The sequence below is a fragment of the Mastomys coucha genome, unplaced genomic scaffold (assembly GCF_008632895.1).
Source record: "Mastomys coucha isolate ucsf_1 unplaced genomic scaffold, UCSF_Mcou_1 pScaffold15, whole genome shotgun sequence".
NCBI classification, from domain to species: domain Eukaryota; kingdom Metazoa; phylum Chordata; class Mammalia; order Rodentia; family Muridae; genus Mastomys; species Mastomys coucha.
Genome location: NW_022196897.1, coordinates 111,257,258 through 111,276,311, shown reverse-complemented (window position 1 = coordinate 111,276,311; position 19,054 = coordinate 111,257,258). Strand labels below are relative to the sequence as shown.

The window sequence follows — 19,054 nt, the reverse complement described above, 5'->3', positions numbered from 1 at the left end:
TTACTCTCAAGCCAAAATTCACATAATGATATTTTATGAAACTCAAGTGAATGACTCAAATAGCAATTTTCTTTCATACCCAACATTGTAATATAATAGGGCACAAAGACATACTAATTTGACACCTATATGCTAAGGAATGTCAGTTGGAAAATATCGAGTCTTTTTCTTTTCTGTAGTCAAACCACCGTTTTTCAAAAGAGCATAAAACTCTGTAAGTTTGGTGAAATGCTACAGTGTCCATAGCATAGCATCACTTTGAATCTGTGCCAAGATGTTCCTTTCAGGCAACATGTGTTGGTGTGGTAGGATTTAATACGTGTGCTTCCATATCCACGTGTCACATGAAGAAGCAAGCTTTTGGTCAAGTCCTACCACTCAACCATTCCAGCTCTTTTGGCTCATATAAAATAACAGAGAGGAGGTGTAACACACCCATAACTTAGAGTGATATTTTGTTATTTTTAAAGGCTCCAGTTAAGTTCCTGACAACGGTTCTTGGCAAAAGCAATCTTCAGTTTTCAGGAATGAATATAAAACTGACTGTTTCAACAAGCAGCCTCACACTGATGAACCTCGACAACCAACAGGTAAGGTAGCCAATGATTACAGTTTAGTTTTAGCATATCAATGTTTTTCCTGAAAGTCTGTGGATAGTAAAGAGAGTAACAGGAGAGAGTGTACTTACAATTTAATAAGCCGAAAGGGGAAAATTTCCCAAGATTAATGCACATCAGTAATTAGAATCCCTAACAGTGTTACTAACTATTCCTGGGGAGTTAAACTGTCCACAAAACCACTTTCCTAATTGGCTCTGTATAAAGATCCAAGGATAAAAGAACATAGTTAATGTTGTTTGCCAATTAATATGCCCGATGTACTCATTGGACTCGGGTATTCAAATGAAGGACAAACAACAAAGATGGCGTTGGGTTAATGTATTGGGTTATCATGTTATGAGAATTTTCTCTGGGAGTAGGGGACTGGGCAACATTTAGCTCCCCTGCTCATAAGGTCCCAATGACAAACTGAAGTACAGTTTCAACAAAGTTCCTTGTGGAACTAATGAGCTTATTAGGCTCACTTACTAAGCATAGGTCAAAGGGTGACAGGTAGGAGCATAGATGGTCTTAAAACAGTCACACTGAAAAGTCTGCACCCAGCATGGATGATGACTCTTCTGTGGCTGTGAAGATGGAGCCCCCTCCCCAGTCCTTCCCACCTTACAGAGTTCTAGCCACTCTCTGAGGCCACATGCAATAAAGGCAGAATTGCATTCAACTAGTTGGGAAGAGTGGCTGAATACTCTCCTGAGGGTCCTGGGACCCTCCTTGCCCCTCCTTCTTGTGAGGTAACATCAACAGTCTTTTGCAAATGGTTACAGCTGAACTCTTGAAGATGGAAACAGTTTGGCCCAAGAACAGTCCCAAACAAAAGCAGCTAACTGAAATTTGTGCAGAAAATGACATCATTTCCCTCCTTTCATGGTTTATGATCCCTTGTTCTGCCTGGCTTTGCCTAAAAGCATTGCTCAGTACAGAATCACACTATTGCAACCAATGTAAAAGATTCACAGACACTGGGCTAAACATGTATGGGGACTACAGTGTAAGGTCCTCATGCCAGGATATTTCTACATGTCAGAGCCTGATGTTGCTCCGTGTTGAATATGTAGTAACTGACACTGTTGAGGGTAACTTTTATTATAGGGAATGCTGTTCACCAAGGATGCGTGGATGGTTCAATCTCACTGTAAATGACCAAGCACTTAAGATGTTTGAGACCTCATAAGGGCTTGCCATATGGTGACAGTTACCCTTCATCCTTGAGCTTCAGGTCTTATCGGTGACCTCTGGGTTACAGTACCCATCTGCAAGGCTTTTTGAGTTTGAATGCTGTGTTATGTTATTTAGAAGGCTAAGTGAGGTAATGAAGTGAGCACTTAGCACAATGCTGGCGATATTGCTAATAGTGCCCAATATTGCTCATTCATTCTTCCTCCAAGGCCTTCCCAGATCCATACGCATCACTCAGGAGGACAAAAGCATAATAAGTAAAATTGTCAACAATCTCATTGCTTTTTTTTTTTTTTTCTAACTTCAAAACCAGGATAAAATGCACTGCTCATTCAGCAGTATAAAATACCTCAGAAGACACTGGTAAATATGAACCAACTCAAGAGTCCTGTCTAGTTGGGCATTGATTATTTATTCAAGTGTAGGTGATGCCTGTAGTGGGGATGATGGTTGCATAGCTTTGATGAGCAAATGCAGAAGATGTAACACAAGTAAATTCATCCATCCATCCATTCTGACCTCAAGGTAAATCTGTAAGCTGTGGGGCTGGTTTTACTTGCCTATGTCATCATGGGGTCTTGCCATGTTTAGGGATGACATCTTATTGAGCTACTCAAAAATTGTTTATTGTTTTTAAGAGGCAAAGCTAGAGGTAAGGTGACAGTCTCATGTGCAGAATCTAACAATCATTTTCTTTGTGTATTTGAGACAGGGTCTCTCTATGTAGTCCTGACTGTCCTGGAACTTGCAATGTAGATCAGACTAGTCTTGAACGCATAGATAGCCTGCCCCCTAAGCACTGGGATCAAAGGCATGCACCACCATGTTCTGCTAATAATTGTTTCCTAAGTGGCCCTTTCCATGGGGAAGGCTAAAGTGAACTGGGGAGTGTATAATCAGTGGGGCTGTGGTGTGTACAGTGGTGAGGCATCATCTAGTCTGTTTCTACTCCCCACTATCCTTTAACCATAGCAGTCTGAGGCGTGCTGTGTGACTTTTGCTCTGCAGATGTCAACAAACATCTGTTCTCCCCATGTAAGGCACTGGGGTGACAGACCAATCAGTTCCGCCCACATCTAGCTTTGTAAGCAGTGAGTTTGTTGAGACTACTTACAGGAGAATGGATGAGGGCTAACTTACAGGTGCATGGATGACCTGAAAGTCAGCAGCACCAGGGGCACGCGGGTGTGTGTGTGTGTGTGTGTGTCAGGGATCCTTTGACCTTTGACCTAGGGAGTGTACATCCAGCAAGGATGAGAACTCACAAAAGCTGTATCTCTGAGGCTTTCTTCAAAACTTGCCCTAGCTGGGCTTTTTCGAGACTCTTAGAGAAGTCTTCTGAACTCCATGTGTGCCATGGTATGAGCATGTGAAGTACACACACACACAAACCTTAAAATAAAAATGCCTTTATAAAAGATGCCGGGCATGGTGGTACATGCCTTTAATCCCAGCATGCAGGAGTTAGAACTCTGTGAGCAGGAGCCCAGCCTGGTCTAGTTCCAGGACAGCTACACAGTGAGACCCTATCTCAACAAAACAAAAGATAAATACAAAAGGGTAGTGTGAGTAAAAGAGCTTACTACCAAGCCCCAAGACCTGTGTTTGATCCCTAGGCCCCATTTGGTGGGAGGAGAAAACCAATGCCTGAAGGTTATCCTTTGATCTTTGTTTACTGTGGCATGCACCCTCCCCATATATACACAAATAAATAAATGCAGAATAAAAGGTGCAAATACAAATGCATGGCTTCTCCTCTTAACTTCCAAGATATGCTTTGGTCCCCAAACACAAATACATTTAAATTTATGGATATTTGTATTATATTCCAGTGGAGATGTGAGCAAAGGTCTATTTACAGCAGGTAAATACCAGAACAAATAAATAACTCCCCCAAGTCCAAGTAGTGAGGCAATCAGGTTATTGGGTGAGTAAAAAGGAGGGCTGAGGGGTTGTTACTCATGGGAGTGTTTGTAGCTGCTCTATCAAAAAGTCCCACCTTAACATGGGTGACAGCTTCCTAAACATCGCTGAGTCCCCACCTTCAGTTAACTTCCCCCCTTTCATGCTTTAGCACCTACTAAAAGCACATGTAACTGGGGCAAAATTGTGTATAGGTGCTTTGGAGGTACAAGAGCGACTAGAATCTCAGGTGAGGGTCTAAACTTACTAACAGGCCTGCCCAATCTTGGGGGAGTTCTCTCTCCCCCTCCACCACAAGGTCCCCAGAGATGAAACTCAGGTCATCAGGCTTGGCTATAGGGCAGGTGGTGCCTTTACCCCTGAACCACCTCAGCAGCTTCCCAAACAAAATGACTGTAAAACCAACCAACCAAACCCACAGAAACCCAGGAGTTACCCTACTGTCTCAGCTCTGTCCTGTATTGATTGCTGTGGTGGCAGCAGGGACATAGTACTAATACACCATATTCTTCACCAAACAAACCATAGCAACACATTCATAGAGCAGGGATTATAGGCTGGCCAAATCTTCTAGAAAATTCTGAAATTTGCTTTAAGTTCCCAGAACCCATTTTTCGAGTATTTGAAACTGGTTTACATTGTAAGCACTGGATGTTTAGATGTTAAGATGGAGGCAGTGGCACACACAGCAAGTGATTCCTGTATAAAATATGTATGCAAATCTATTAGACAAAGCAAAATACACAGAACAAGAAAATTTATTATCGCCAATGCTGGTGCATAAAGATTAACAAGCATAATTAGGAGGGAGGGGGAGGGGGAGGGGGAGAAAGAGGCAGAGAGGGAGAGAGAGAGTATCAGACACCCAGGTGGACCTCTGGGAAGGTTTAAAACCTTCAAAGTTTGACAACATAATAGCTCATACATCTTTTATAGATACAGGCAGGGTTTCTTTTTACTTGATTATTTTTGCAAACAGTTCTTACAATATGAACTTCAGTTACAGTCTTACCATCTGTCAAGGTAAAAAACAGCAAGCAAAATTTCCCTAGTATAAAAGGGCATTAGAAAGTTTGTCTTTGGGCTTTCCCATACATTTTATTGAATGCATGAACTGAAAACCTTAAAAAGACATCCTGCTTTTTTCTTTACTTTGAAAATCATTACAAGAGATTTTTCCAAATTAGACACCACAGTAGCTTTATAAATCACGAAGATATATGTGCAGTCAAAATTCCAGAAGCTTTTGTAACACATTTTAAGATGATAGCATGAATGATAACACATCTACACTTATACACACGGTTACTTTGATTATCCTTTGGGGTTTATGGATACTCAATCTTAAACCTCAAATTTAGCTTTTGATAACTAGATGTGTATAAATCACAAAAGATAATTTGCAAAGTTTTTTTCCCAATAGCCTTTTAGTTCGAATCAAAGATATCTTGTGGATGTATTTTTTCCCCATTCTTTAATTAGATTCTTGTATTGGCAGTCACGATTTACTCTTCCAAACCATCTTTAAAAGCTTAATACGAGAAAGCTCTTCTCCAATGTAAGGAAAATCATCTCGATCAACAGTCTGAACCAGGTTTCTGCTGAGCCCCTGTGAGACCAGACAGGAACAATTTGGTCTTTTCTCCTCGAGATTCTCAGGTTTAACACTCCTCCTTCCTCGATTCTCCTTTTCCACAATGCCTGGTCATTCACTGTCCTGTCTTCTATTCCGAGAAACAAAAACCAACTGTTTTTATTTTTTGCACAGAACTATTTGGAATGAACCCCAAAATAGCAGAATGTTGAATCTCTCCCTCTCAGGTAGTTTCCTCCTCTTTCGTCAGCATTTACTCTCGATCAATGATCTCATCACAACCGAGCTCTTCGGTCAGTCGATTGACAACCATCAGCGAAAACAGCTCTTCGATAAAAGCTAGCTGGTCGAAAGGGCTCTTCTCACACCGCGCCTGAAACCCGCCATCCAGGGCATCACCAGCTCGCGCCGTTCTCAGGAACACCTTGTTGGCTTCCTCCAGCGCGGCGGACACCCTGTGCATCGCGCCGCTCCAGCGTTCCTCTTCAGGGAAGTCGTAGTCGTCTTCCCAATCATCAAACTCGTCGCCTTCCAGGTCCGCGCCAGCCTCGGGGAACAGGCCGCGCTGGGCGCGGGCGGCGGCCAACCCGGCCTCCTCCTCCATGGGGCCCTCCTCCGGGGCCGGCCCGCGGGCCCCGCGGCCTACCTCCATATCGCCCTCGCCGGGCAGCACGTCCATCTGCAGCTCGTTGCTTTCTTCGTACAGCTCGCAAAGCTCTGCCATCTCCGCCATGGTGGAGGCAACCCAGCCAAGAAAAAAAGACCCACCTTTTGCAGAGAAGGGCGCGCGAACGGGCGTGGTGCGCGTGCGCAGACAAGAGGGCGTGCGTGGTGCGCGTGCGTGGAGCGCGAGCGGAGGGGGTGGGTGGGTCTCGCGCGCGTGCGCAGGCGAGTGGGCATGCGTGATGCGCGTGCGGAGCGCGTTTCACGTGCGCAAATGGGTAGGCGGGCGTGGTGCGCGTGCCAGCACGGCGTGCGTGTGCTGGCAAGTAGACCGCCTGGTCCGCGAGTGGGCGTGGCGCGCGTGCGCGAGCTCTGTTTCCCCCTTCCCCCTTGTTTCCCGGACTCCCACCCCACCCTTACACCCACTCAGGACCCGGGATGCTTCCCTTCCACCTGGAGACCAGCTCTAAGTTCCATGCCAAGTGCTTGCTTTGCCTAGCTGGAAAGCCCTGGCCTTCTGTCACAGATGCCATCTCTCTTCCACCTCCCTGCCTCCCCAGCATCCCTGTGATCAGGATGTCCATCGCCTCTCATCATTTCAAATTCTCTTAGTCCGTCCTGCGCACTGTGAAAATTTACCTTTTCGGTTTTTTTCCTTCATTTATTAAGTTGATCTAACCATAGACAAATTGTGTGTGTGTGTGTGTGTTTGTGTTCGCGTGTGTATACATCAAGGGGAAACTAAGCCACATATGTGAGTACTTTACTAGGATAAGGAAAGATGGAAGATAGGCTATGCATATTTTAAATAAATACAGATAATCACACTCCACGGTTGCTCTACAAACTTAAGCTGTAGCCAATAGTGTTTGAGAATATACACACCCTTGCCAGGTGTTGTTTTATTGAATTAATATAAATAAATTTAAGTTTTATCAACTTGATCTCTCTTTCGTGTGTATGGGTGCTTGCCTGTCTGTAATGTTTGTATGCCATGTGTGTGCAGTGTGCCTGCAGAGGCCAAAAGAGGGCGTCGGACCTCCTAGAAATGAAGTCACACTTGTATACTGCCCTGTGATTGCTGAGAGTTGAACCCTGATCCTTAGTGTGAGCAGCCGATGCTGTTTGCTGCTGAGCCATTTCTCCAGGCCTGATTGTATCTTTATAATCTTTTCATAGCTTTAGTTTACTATTCGTGGATGCAATGTCCAGGAGACAACATTCCACAGCATTCCTCTTTATCATCTGGCTCTTATATAATTTTTGTCAAAGGTCATTTTTTTATACTCTTCAATGAACTTTTTCCCAAAGTGTTACATGATTTTTACTAGTTTTAAATACTTGAACATATTTGTATGAAATTTTCCTCTTTACCCATTTAATGCAGTTTCTCATGAGCTGTTATTGATACATGATCTTTGCATGTTGATTTTGTTCTTACTGCAATATTAATACAGAAAAGTGCACAGGTAATGTGTGTGGCTTAATTATCACAAGCTGAATGTATTTGTTAACTTACCACCCAGAAGAAAAGGCATCATTTGTGGATCCCAGAAAACCACTCTTCTCTCTTCTTGTGCCTCATGAATAACCACTATTCAGACTTTAAGCAAATAATTCAATCAAAAGTTTGCCAGTTTTGATAAATGAAATGATGTATTCTTTGTGTTGACTTCTTTTTAACCCAACAAACATGTTGTTACATTGTAAGCAGTCTACTATTTGAATATCACAGCAGTTACCTTCATTGGTAGTTGCATAGCTGATATTTTAATTAACCTTTAAAACCTATACAAATCAGTCATTGTACTGTGATTTCCAAGCACAAGCGAACAAAATAGAACCTTTAATAAAGCAATCATTTTGGGCTAATTAGTGCAGTTACTTGGCTAGTCATACTTCATATTAGAAGTCTTTTAAGTTTTTCAATCATTTTTAGATTTATGTGTGGGTGTTTGGCCTACTTGTATGTACTATGTGCATGTTCGATGCCCCTAGAGCCCAAAGAGGGCTTTGAATCTTCTGGAACCAGAGTCACACATGGTTTGAGATAACATGTTGGGGCTGGGACTAGAACCAGGGTCCTTAACCACTGAGCAACCTCTCTAGCCCCCATGTTAGAAGTCTTAATATTAGTGTGTTTGGACACATAGTGGTGAATAACTAAAACAAAAGTAAATATACTAAGTCTATAAATAGAAAAAATAAACAAGAATATAAAGGGAAGTGGGGAAATATACTGGTTAAAGTAATGAAACACATTTGTTTCCAAGTCTGTTTTTAACACTCAGCTCTCAGTCTTTCTGGAAAGAAATTTTTATATTCCAGAAGGTTTCACCCACATGACAGCAAAAGATGGCCCCTTGGACAAGTGTAGGTGTTCCTTAGTGGCAGAAAGAGATACTCTCCTTCTACTACCGATCTCAGCTCCTCTCACAAAACATTGATTGGCTATATCCAGAGAGTGGTGTTTACTAGATTGCTTATTGGATAGTTAGACCTAGGTCATATGACTACCTAGGTGAGTAGGGGCAGAGAGAAAGGCATATCAAGTCCACGAGTTAAATGAGAGTATTTAGGTGTGGATACATAGCTTAATGGTAGAGGAAATCCTCAGAATACACAATGCTTTAGTTTCAATCCCAATAGCAAAACAACAAGAGATTATTTTAGAATGTTGACAGTATAGTTTCTAAAGGGATGCTAAGCAGGTAGAAACAAATCAAACACATAGTGTTAAAATGTTTAATTTGCTTTTGTTTTCCAGATTATTGCAAATCATCAAATGCAATCGATTTCATTTGCCTCTGGAGGGGACCCTGTAAGTTTAGATTTGTAAAAGTTCTTTTTGTGAGTCCTAAGAATTTTCATATGCAGAATATTAACTACTTCATGTCTTTTCCGATATTGCAATTTGTTAAATGCTTCATGTGTTAGGTAGAAAACAAAGCAAAACAAAAAACCAAAACACCCACAGTGGCTTGGGCAAATAAATGTTTCCTGTGTCTAGATTTTAAAAGGTTAGGCTTACTAGAAGGACTGCTAGCCCTCTGTGGTGTTAGTAGCCACTGAGCTATCATCTGGTAAATTTTCAGTTAACATAAAAATCGTGAGATCTGTGTGTCTGTGTGCACTGCCATTTCTCTTGCAGAATGTCGCTCATCAGCAGACTAAGCAGACTATCAGCTGGATTTAATACAAGATGGGACTCCCATTCACCATCATAGTTGCCAGCCAAGGCCAAGAAGGCCAGTCTATAATGGCCATCCAGATGTGTGTAAACCTTGGAAACACTGCTCAGCCATGGAGGGAGGATTCACAGTTCCTCTTTGTCAAGAGCCTGTAGAATGCTCACTACCCACAGATTGTACAGGGGATCTCTCTGAAAATACTGTCCAACATGTCATTCCTTGATTCCTCACTGTGTTGTGGGATATTTGATGACAGTGTGAACCCTGAGATTGTTGTTTACTGAAAAAAAAAAGTTGATTCCAGTTGTGGTGTGGCTCAGCCTTGGCATACACTATTCATCCCTTTAGCTGGAACTCAGACAAAACCGTTAGTACACATCTTTAATCCCTAACAATGAAGGTAAAGTTCGTTTGTAGAAGGAAGCACCCGCGTTTGAAAGTGATTTCTAATTGAGTGGCAGAAAAAGTGACAAATCAGAAGATTTGACCAAATAGGATATGCCTAACTCTCACAAGAAGAGAGAGGAAAAAGAGGTTACTTAAGAGAGAACAGTGCAGAAAAGAGAGAGGGGGAAAGAGAGAGGAAGGAGGTGGCAGTTTTACTGACAGAAAAAAAAAAAAAAGGTAGGCAGAGGTGAGGACAAAATGAGCCAGAGAATGTGTGAAGGAGCCAGAAGATCAGAACAGATTGCTAGAGTTAGTCTGAGGCCAAACAAAGCAATTCATTGAGAAGCTGAGAGAAGCCAGATTGAATCAGTCATCTTGCAGAGGGGTTTGAGCCAGAACGACTGAGTTAGATCAGCCAGCCAGAGTTCAGAAAGACAAGAAAAGTGAATTTATTTGGCAGTAAATCTCAGAGGCTAAAAAAATTCTAGGACTAGGTTAGATTGTACAGAGGCTAGAAGCTTCCAGGACTAAGCCTAGGTTAGCAGATAGAGGCAGTAAGACTCAGAGATGACAATTATATCAGGTGACTAAAAGATACTTTTACATCACTGCTTCATTTTGGGACCAGAATCCTTAGAGAGGGCCTGCATACATGGATAGTAAACTGTTGATCCATTACAAACAAGGCATGTAGGATGGCTTGTGTTGCACAATATGAGGAGGGGGGGGGAGGGAGAGGGAGAGAGAGAGAGGGAGAGAGAGAGAGAGAGAGAGAGAGAGAGAGAGAGAGAGAGAGAGAGAGAGAGAGAGAGAGAGAGAGAGAGAGAGAGAGAGAGAGAGAGAGAGAATGAATCTAGATGGGAGAAGAGCGCTGGTTTCTCTTTTCCTCCTAGCCCATTAGATTTATTATGAAAGGACTGAGACACACTTAAAAAAGACTTATTAGTGTATGATGTACTTAAAAAAATAATGATTAGTATTTGCCCTGAAATTATCCTGTTTAAGTTCCCAGGGGCTGTTGTTGTGTTAGGACTGGTGCACAGGCCTTCATTTACTGTACACCTAACAGAATTTGTTTTTGTTCTTCAGAATTGTAAGGTTTTTCCATCCTGTCTTAAAATGGCTTCAAAGCTTTAAATTAACAGAAGCACTGTCCTTGAATCAAACTGTCTGCAACCATTGTGGGAAAATGTTTACATCAGTACAATCAGTGGAAACCCTGGGCTCTGCAGTTGAAAAAAATCTGGCTTGGGATTTAAATGATGATCTGGCTTGGTATTAGCTCCCCTCCCCCCAGCAGTGAAGTTTTACCCTCCTGTCAGGAAGACAGTGAAGGCTAGTGTCAAACATTAGAGTCAAGAACTTGATGTACTAACTTTTCTAAGATTCGGGGTCTTTCTTTGCAAGATAAGGATTTCTGTTGCCTCTGTGTTGCCAGAATCAAGTGAGATAATGCATACTAGAGCTGGACCCAGTGAACCAATCTCTGCATTTTCTTTAGGATGCCCACTGAGCTACTTTAGTTAAATAACTAGCTGGGCTAGTCACTGGGTAAGGGAAGCCGAGTTAGAAGTCCCATGTGACTCGGCATCCTCATCCGAAAATCGTTCGTTCAGACCATTCTTCCTAATCTGTGATTGTCTGCTCTCCTTCACTTTTAGTTCTCTCTCAGAAAGTCTTTGTTTTCCTAGTAACTGTGTGAGCATCTATTGCAAATGCTTCTATACCTGCCCATGTTTTCTCTGTTTCGAAATACACTATAGATGTGTGAAAAATTAAAGATATTTCAAATATTTTCTCCTGACATTTGTTCTTTCAGGTATTCTGCAGTGCCCCCCTCCCCCAGATATTTACAGTCATAGAATTTTAAAACCATTAGAAAATGCAGGATCATTTAGAAGACGATGAAACAGGCCAGGAGGGGCCCCACAGCTTCTTCAGCAGCACCTGCTTCAGGCTGACACTGCAGCACCTGGTCAGCTTAACTAGAGTGCTTCAGTCTGCCATGGTTTCGATGCCTAAGATAACAGAAAGCAATGCTCACAGATAGGGCCTTACTTACTTAGAAGCTGTTCCAACCCAGCTTTCTATTTGCCTGAGACATTTACTTTGGTGTGTGCTATTTTTAAAAATGACTTAAGACAAGTTCTGCTGACCATGAGATCTGCTTCCTGTATGATTCATTGTGGTTGTTAAGTGGCTACCCTGGAGGGCATTACCAACACGGCCTCTACTTCCTGCCAGTAGACAGCATCTTCCCTCTAGAGACCACTCTAATACTCTGAAATGGCATTGTAGATATTTTTCCCCCTCTGAGAATTAAGATAGCAAAAGCACCTTTAATTATTAAAACCATCCCATTCATCAGCTCACTGTTTTCATAAAAGCTGGAATTTCCAAGCGTCCTGTCCGCTTTCTTATTTTCACAAAGACAGCAGCATATCTCTTCTTGAACTTAAGTTATACATAGGTTCTCTGTTTTGAAATGATTTGCCTCTGCCTATAAATGAAATAATTTATATTTTTGCTATTTTATTCTGTAAGCTATATTGCAACATACACATGCAACCAAGGACACCAATAGGTCTCTGATAAGCTCATTTTCTGATGCACATAAGTGTGGACATAGGCCAGTGGTGACACCACATCTCAGCTCCCACTAGCTTTGTGGTGGAGGAGTTCTGCACACATTTCAACCCAGCTCAACAGTCAGTTCCTAGACACTTTTAAAGAATTCCTTAGCTGTATTCTTTCTCTCTCTCTCTCTCTCTCTCTCTCTCTCTCTCTCTCTCTCTCTCTCTTTGGTTTTGGTTTTTCAAGACAGGGTTTCTCTGTATATCCCTGGCTGTCCTGGAACTCACTCTGTAGACCAGGCTGGCCTCGAACTCAGAAATCCACCTGCGTTTGCCTCCCAAGTGCTGGGATTAAAGGCGTGCACCACCACTGCCCGGCTACTCTTTTTTTTTTTTTTTTTAAAGATTTATTTATTATATGTAAGTACACTGTAGCTGTCTTCAGACACCCCAGAAGAGGGCATAAGATCTCATTACAGATGGTTATAAGCCACCATGTGGTTGCTGGGATTTGAAATCAGGACCTTTGGAAGAGTAGCCAGTGCTCTTAACCAGTAAGCCATCTCTCCAGCCCTCTCTTTTACTCTTAATTAATGATATAGTCAGACTGAATTTTCAATCTTCACCCTTTCCCCATGAAGGTCAGAAAAATACAGATTTAATTTTTAAGCTCTACTGGGTATGTCATAGAGCAATGGTTTTCAACCTGTGGGTTGTAGCACCTCCAGGGGTCATTTAAGACTATCACAAATATTTACATTCTGACTTATAACAGTATCAAAATTAGTTATGAAGTAACAGTGAAAATAATTTTATGGTTGGGGGTCACCACAACATGAGGAAGTGCACAATGTGAGGGCTGCAACATAAAAGGGTTGAGAACCTATGCCGTAGAGAAACAGGTGTGTCTAAGACTTTGGCTCAGTTGGGTCCTAAGGAAGTCTAATCTTCCAGTGGTTACAATTCATTCATTTTAAATGCAATTGTTTCTCTCTTATTTTTTATAGGATACTACAGACTATGTTGCCTATGTAGCTAAAGATCCAGTCAACCAACGAGGTATGGAAAAGTAACTTCTGGGTTTGTAAAGATAAACAGTTATTTCTAATGTACCCAGTAATCCGTATCACACAGTAGGTAGGGCCTTATCTATGAGCATTGCTTTCTGTTATCTTAGGAGTCGCAGTCATTGCAAACTGGAGCACTCTTGTTAAGCTGAGCAGGCGCCATAGTGTCAGCCTGGAACAGGTGCTGATAAGGAAGAAGCTGTGGGGCCTCTCCTGGCCTTCATCAGCTTCCAGACGATGGGCAAGGTGCAATGGGGCACCATCACTGTAGTGTGATATCGAAGGATTCTAAGAAAACTATGTAAATTTTAATTGGAAATAAATAATCCTACCAGCAGAGAAGAGTGGAAAAATTCACAGGCAGTATTTAAATCTCAGCCCTTGACAGATTCACAAATTAAAAAGCTTATGGATTTACGTATGCAAAAAAAAAAAAAAAAACTGTGTTGGTTATGGTAGCATGGTTTCCATATCCCTGGGTGATAAAGAAACTGAACACAAAACTCAATGAAGCATTGGTGTTGGAGTGTGTGTGTGTGTGTGTGTGTGTGTGTGTGTGTCCCTATGCACTTGCTGCTGAAAAGCATGGAATGTTTGAGTTTGAGTATGTGGCTTTTGGGAGATAAGGCTGGACTTAAACTCACTATGTAGCTGAGGATAACCTTGAACTTCTGATCCTCTTGCCTTTACCTCCTGAGTGGGTGGGATTATAGGCATGTGTCACCATTTCCAGCTTTATGCAGTGCTGGGGCTAGAACTCGGGGGTTGTGTGTGTGAGGCAATTCCCTGTCCACCTTTAGGCCTCAGCTCCAATGTTTCTTCTTTTGAGGGGCCTTCTGCTGCTGATGGCACAGCCTACCTCTAGTCATGTATGCCCCACCCCCATCATGACCCAGTATTTCTCCTCCTAACAAGCTACACTTTGTTGCTGGTTTGTTTTTTTTTTTTTTTTTTTTTCACATACTTGTTTGAATGTTTCCCATGTTCTTTCTATTAGGCTGAGTTCTCCATGAAGGCAGGGATCTACCCTTCTTACTGTAAGTAGTAGGTGCATTCAGAGAGAAACTTGAAGCCACGGAGGCAATGTGACTGTCAGTGAGATTATGAGAAGCATTGGTTGGTAGAGCTTGGCACATAGTAGACACTTGGTATTTGCTTGCCAAGAAGGACACGGTTCTGAGAATGGAGAAAGGAAAGAGCAGGTGACAAACACTTGAAGATGCTCCATTGAAAGGGAATCTGAGCTGCATAATGTTGAGTGGATAATGAGGGAGTGGCTAGGAGACTGAAGAGCTAAACACTGGGTAAGCTACCAGCATGAAGCTGCTTTCTGGATTTGGGAAGACCTCTGAATAGCATTTGTTTTTCTTACCATAAAAAATATAGATATGGAAGGAGAATCACCACAAATACAAGGCCAGTCTGAGCTATGTGCTGTGCTCCAGAACATAGTCTGGGTTATAGCCTGAGACCCTGAGACCCGGTTAAAAAGAGGATAAAGAAAAGCATCTGGAATCCAGATTCTTTTGCATCTTTGGCGTCTGTCATTGTCTTAGATTGTCTCCCTGCTGCTATGATCAAATACCCTAACAAAACCGCTCAAGGCTTTATTCTGGATCCCTGTTTAAGGGTGGTTGTCACTGCAGGAAGTCCAGGTCACAGGCACTTGAAACAGCAAATCATGTCATATCTATCATCAGGAAGAGAAAGGTGAAAGCTTGCTTGCTGCTCAGTTCCCTTTCTTTATATATACAGCCCTGGATCCCAGCCAGGGAATGGCGCCATCCAGAATGGCTGGGCCTCCCACCTCAGTTAATACAATCAAGATAATTCCTTACAGGCAGGCCGGAAGCCATCTGCCAGGCGATTCTACAAGGTCAAGTCAATAGTTGCCACAAACATCAAAGGAGTCAAAGCTTTCGCTGGGTCTGTGCACAGTAGGATGTGTACAGGTTGAAGTGCAGTGTGATGAGATAGCTAGGAGGGATGTCTGTAAAGACAGGACTTCAGGGAAGGAAAAAGAATAGAAGCTGAAGAGCCACAGGGAAAGAGAAGCCAAAAAAGACTACAGAGAATGGGGAATACCAGTAGGTCACCAGATACCAGTAAAGGTCCTGAGCTTTATAGAAAGTGTTATGACTTCTACCACTGTACTGCAGTCGCAGTACGATGCATCTTGTAGTTGTGTCTGTACAGTGATACCAGAGGGCAGAAAATCAGCTGGGATTGTAGATTCCAAGTCAGATAAGGTCTCATTAGTTCTAAACAGAGGTTGCTAATAGTCTAAATTGCATGGGGGATGAAGGGGCAGTTTGGACCAAATCTGGACTAATTGTATCTGATGAGCATTTACACACAAAGGTTGATGATGCAAGGGGAACTGCTTGTTCCTGGGGAGCTTGGAGAGATATTGTACGTAGTCCAACATCTCCATAACTGGCTCCCAACTCCTACCTGTTGCCTAGTATCATCCAGCGGGAGTTATAGCGAAGTTGACACTAAGGAGGTGGAGATTCTTGTCAATAAGAAAAGGACAAATAGTGAAACAGAGAAACAAGGCAAAGAAAAGTAGCTGTGTGCATTGCAAGCTCAGCACCCTGCAGACATTGTCAGGAGCACTTTGTGCACATTGACTTATATCATCTTCACAGCAGTCCATAAAGTAGGTAATAATGGTATGTCGTGTGTGTGTGTGTGTGTGTGTGTGTGTGTGTGTGTGTATTGTAGGTAATACTGTATAAAGTTGTGTATATGTGTATATATATATACATATATATGTCATATATATGTATATATATCATATATATGTCATATATATGTATATATATCATATATATGTGTATATATATATACACATATATATATACAAAGTAGGTAATTGTACTGGCTGGTTTTGTGTCAACTTTACACAGGCTGGAGTTATCACAGAGAAGGGGAGCTTCAGTTGGGGAAGTGCCTCCATGAGATCCAGCTGTGGGGCATTTTCTCAATTAGTGATCAAGTGGGTAGGGCCCCTTGTGGGTGGTGCCATCCCTGGGCTGGAAGTCTTGGGTTGTATAAAAGAGCAGGCTGAGCAAGCTAGGAGAGGCAAGCCAGTAAGGAACATCTCTCCATGGCCTCTGCGTCAGCTCCTGCTTCCTGACCTGCTTGAGTTCCAGTCCTGACTTCCTTTGGTGATATACAGCAATGTGGAAGTAAGCTCAATAAACCCTTTCTTCCCCAACATGCTTCTTGGTCATAATGTTTGTGCAGGAATAGAAATCCTGACTAAGACAGTAATAATGATATGTCATATATATATATATATATATATATATATATATATATATATATACATATAGTAGGTGATACTACATGAAGTTGTGTATATATATATATATAAAGTAGGTAATAGTGGTATGTCATATATGTGTGTACATATATGTGAATATATATAGTGGGTAATACTGTATAAAGTTGTGTATTATGTACATATAATACAAAGTAGGTAACACTGGTATGCCATAGATAACGAAACCCTAAAGTCAAAACAATCAGGGAGTTTTAAATCCAGACACAGTGGCACACATCTACGATTCCTGCCATCTGGAGGCTGAAGTGGAGAGATAGCAAATTTGAAGCCATATAGAAAGACCTCATCTGAGGAAAAAAGATGATTTTTCTTGAGGCCCCTAGCCAGTAAAGAAAGGGTGGAGCAACTCCAAGTCCTGAGCACAAGTTCCTTTCAAAAGGACAACGCCAAGAAGCATTTGAAGGAAATGCAGCTTTACAAGGAATCCAGAACACGAGCGCTGTAGATGTCACGTTTCCTTTTGTCTAACATTGGGAAATGGCAAGTGTGGTTTAGAGAAGCTAACAAGAGCACAGATCCAAACATTCTATAGGGCTGTTGGACAATTTGCGTCAAAAGTCTGTTGCCCAGTCTGGCCTTTAAACCAGCAGTTTCACTTCTCAGGAAATAATTAGGATGTGCAAAATGATCAAACAATTAAAATCACTGCCATATAATATTTATATACTGGAGGCAAATATTAACCCAGTATTCATCTATTAAAAATTAAATCAATCCATAACATGTCCAAGATTGCTTTAGAAGACTGAATAATGCCACAGTCGAAGTATCCACTGTGCTATTAAGTGCAGAATATGAGCAATCTGTATATTGTGACCCCGAGTGATTTTTGAGGAGGGATTTACACAGAAAACAAAACAAAACAAAACAAAACAAAGCTGGAAAGGCCTATGTCAAACCGCTAATAGCAACTGTCCCCATATAGGGAAATCTGGGGTGATTTTAATTTTCTTTCGGTTCATTTTCTTCAATTCTAACAATGAATATTTGTTATATATTTTTAAATGTTTAAATCCCTGAATGAAAAATAGTGGAATCAGAAGGTGACATAACATTGCCTAGTGACTTAGAGTCATCTTAAAGGAGAACACTTCTGTCCAAGTGTCAACTGGGGGTTAGGATTCCCTTTTACAGGTCTTTAGTCAATAATAAAATAATCTTGAAATGGACTCTGAAGGAAGTTCAAAGTCCATTTTATTAAAGTTTGAGGGAAAAACCACAGGACAGACAGGCTGTAAATCCTGGCAGGTACTTGGTAGAGGAAGTAGGGAAGATTAGGGGAGCAGGCCAGGCCTTTGAATTAGGGTCAGCAATGGGGGTCTGGATGCTACGATAGAAGTGGGATTATGGGGTCTTCATAGAAAACAGTGAGAAAACCCAGGGTACCAGGGCAAATATGCCTAAGATTTTGGTTTGTATTTAGTGAAGAGATAGAAAGTTGGGGTTGGGGTGAGGCTAGGCTTTTTAGTTAGAACTCTAAAAAGCAGAGGACCAATAGAGATCTGCAAACAACCACGCAGATGGCGAGGCTTCGGGGGTTACAAGTAGAGAGACTACCGGGGCAACAAGGGGTGGCCTCCTGACCAGGAGATTGATGGGCCTGGCTGGATTCCGTAGTTTACAATGTTCTAATCATTGAGGTGTGTGGAAATGCCCATCCCGTTCCTCAGATCAGGAGGAAGCAGCTTTCCCTTCATCAGCCTCAGTAAAGCCCAGTACTCCAACCTTTTTTTTTTTTTTTTCACTTGGTAAATGGGGGCCCAAACTGACCAAGAGCTAGGCATCTGTCCTTAATGCCCTCCAAGCCTGCTACAGCGTGTCTGGAGCCTGATGCCAGCCAGACATGGGTCTTAAGGGATGGGAGATGGGGAGATAGCTAGAGGCAAGGAGACGGAGAGAGGAAGAAGAAGAGAGGAAGAGGGAAAGAAGAGCCGAGGAGGAAGGTCATCAACAGAGGAGTCCAGAACGGAAGGGGCTAAGGCTTTCAGAGAGGGGAGAAGTCCGAGGACACGTGGCATGAGAAGGAGATCCGGTGAGAATGACCTTCCTAGGAAGAATAGCACTTTTTCCTGGAGAGGACACCAGGATGGTCGCACGCTGGAATAGTAGGAGACTGAAGGAAAGAAAACACATTTAGGTCAGCAGAGAGACCACAGACTAGGTGACCTCGGAAAAGCAGGAGCCAGATGGCAAGGGTGAGGAGGAAGGCTCCGCTGGCAGGAAGTAGAGGTGGACAGAGGAGACCAGACTTCCTGCTAATAAACCTCAGTGTGCCACCTGCCCCCACCCTCCCTCTGCTGTATACCTGGTTCCAGCAGGTTCAAGGTTTCCATCCAGATCAAGCTGGTATCACATTTTCCTGTTTTGTCTACAGCCCTGTGATGAACTCATCAGTTTATGAAAGGCTTTCTTTGTGGAGAAGGCGAGTTAAAAATGTTAGTGTGTCAGTCAAATACTGTCAGAGCCTCTCAGGAGATAGCTATATTTAGGCTGGCTTACCCTTCCTTC

General features: G+C 42.4%; 2 protein-coding genes across 2 annotated transcripts in view; one reads left to right on the top strand and one right to left on the bottom strand.

The window, feature by feature from the left end:
- Window positions 1–19,054, top strand: part of Shc4 (SHC adaptor protein 4) — a 95,153-nt gene that overhangs the window by 46,343 nt on the left and 29,756 nt on the right. Inside the window, exons 4-6 of the mRNA XM_031371753.1 lie at window positions 471–590; window positions 8,744–8,797; window positions 13,135–13,186. Of these exons, the coding sequence (XP_031227613.1) occupies window positions 471–590; window positions 8,744–8,797; window positions 13,135–13,186 (226 nt within the window). The remainder of the gene's footprint in view (window positions 1–470; window positions 591–8,743; window positions 8,798–13,134; window positions 13,187–19,054) is intronic.
- Eid1 (EP300 interacting inhibitor of differentiation 1) lies at window positions 4,460–6,156 on the bottom strand. Its single transcript, XM_031371754.1, has one exon. The coding sequence runs from the start codon at window positions 6,044–6,046 to the stop codon at window positions 5,567–5,569; it is 480 nt and encodes a 159-aa protein (XP_031227614.1). The 5' UTR covers window positions 6,047–6,156; the 3' UTR covers window positions 4,460–5,566.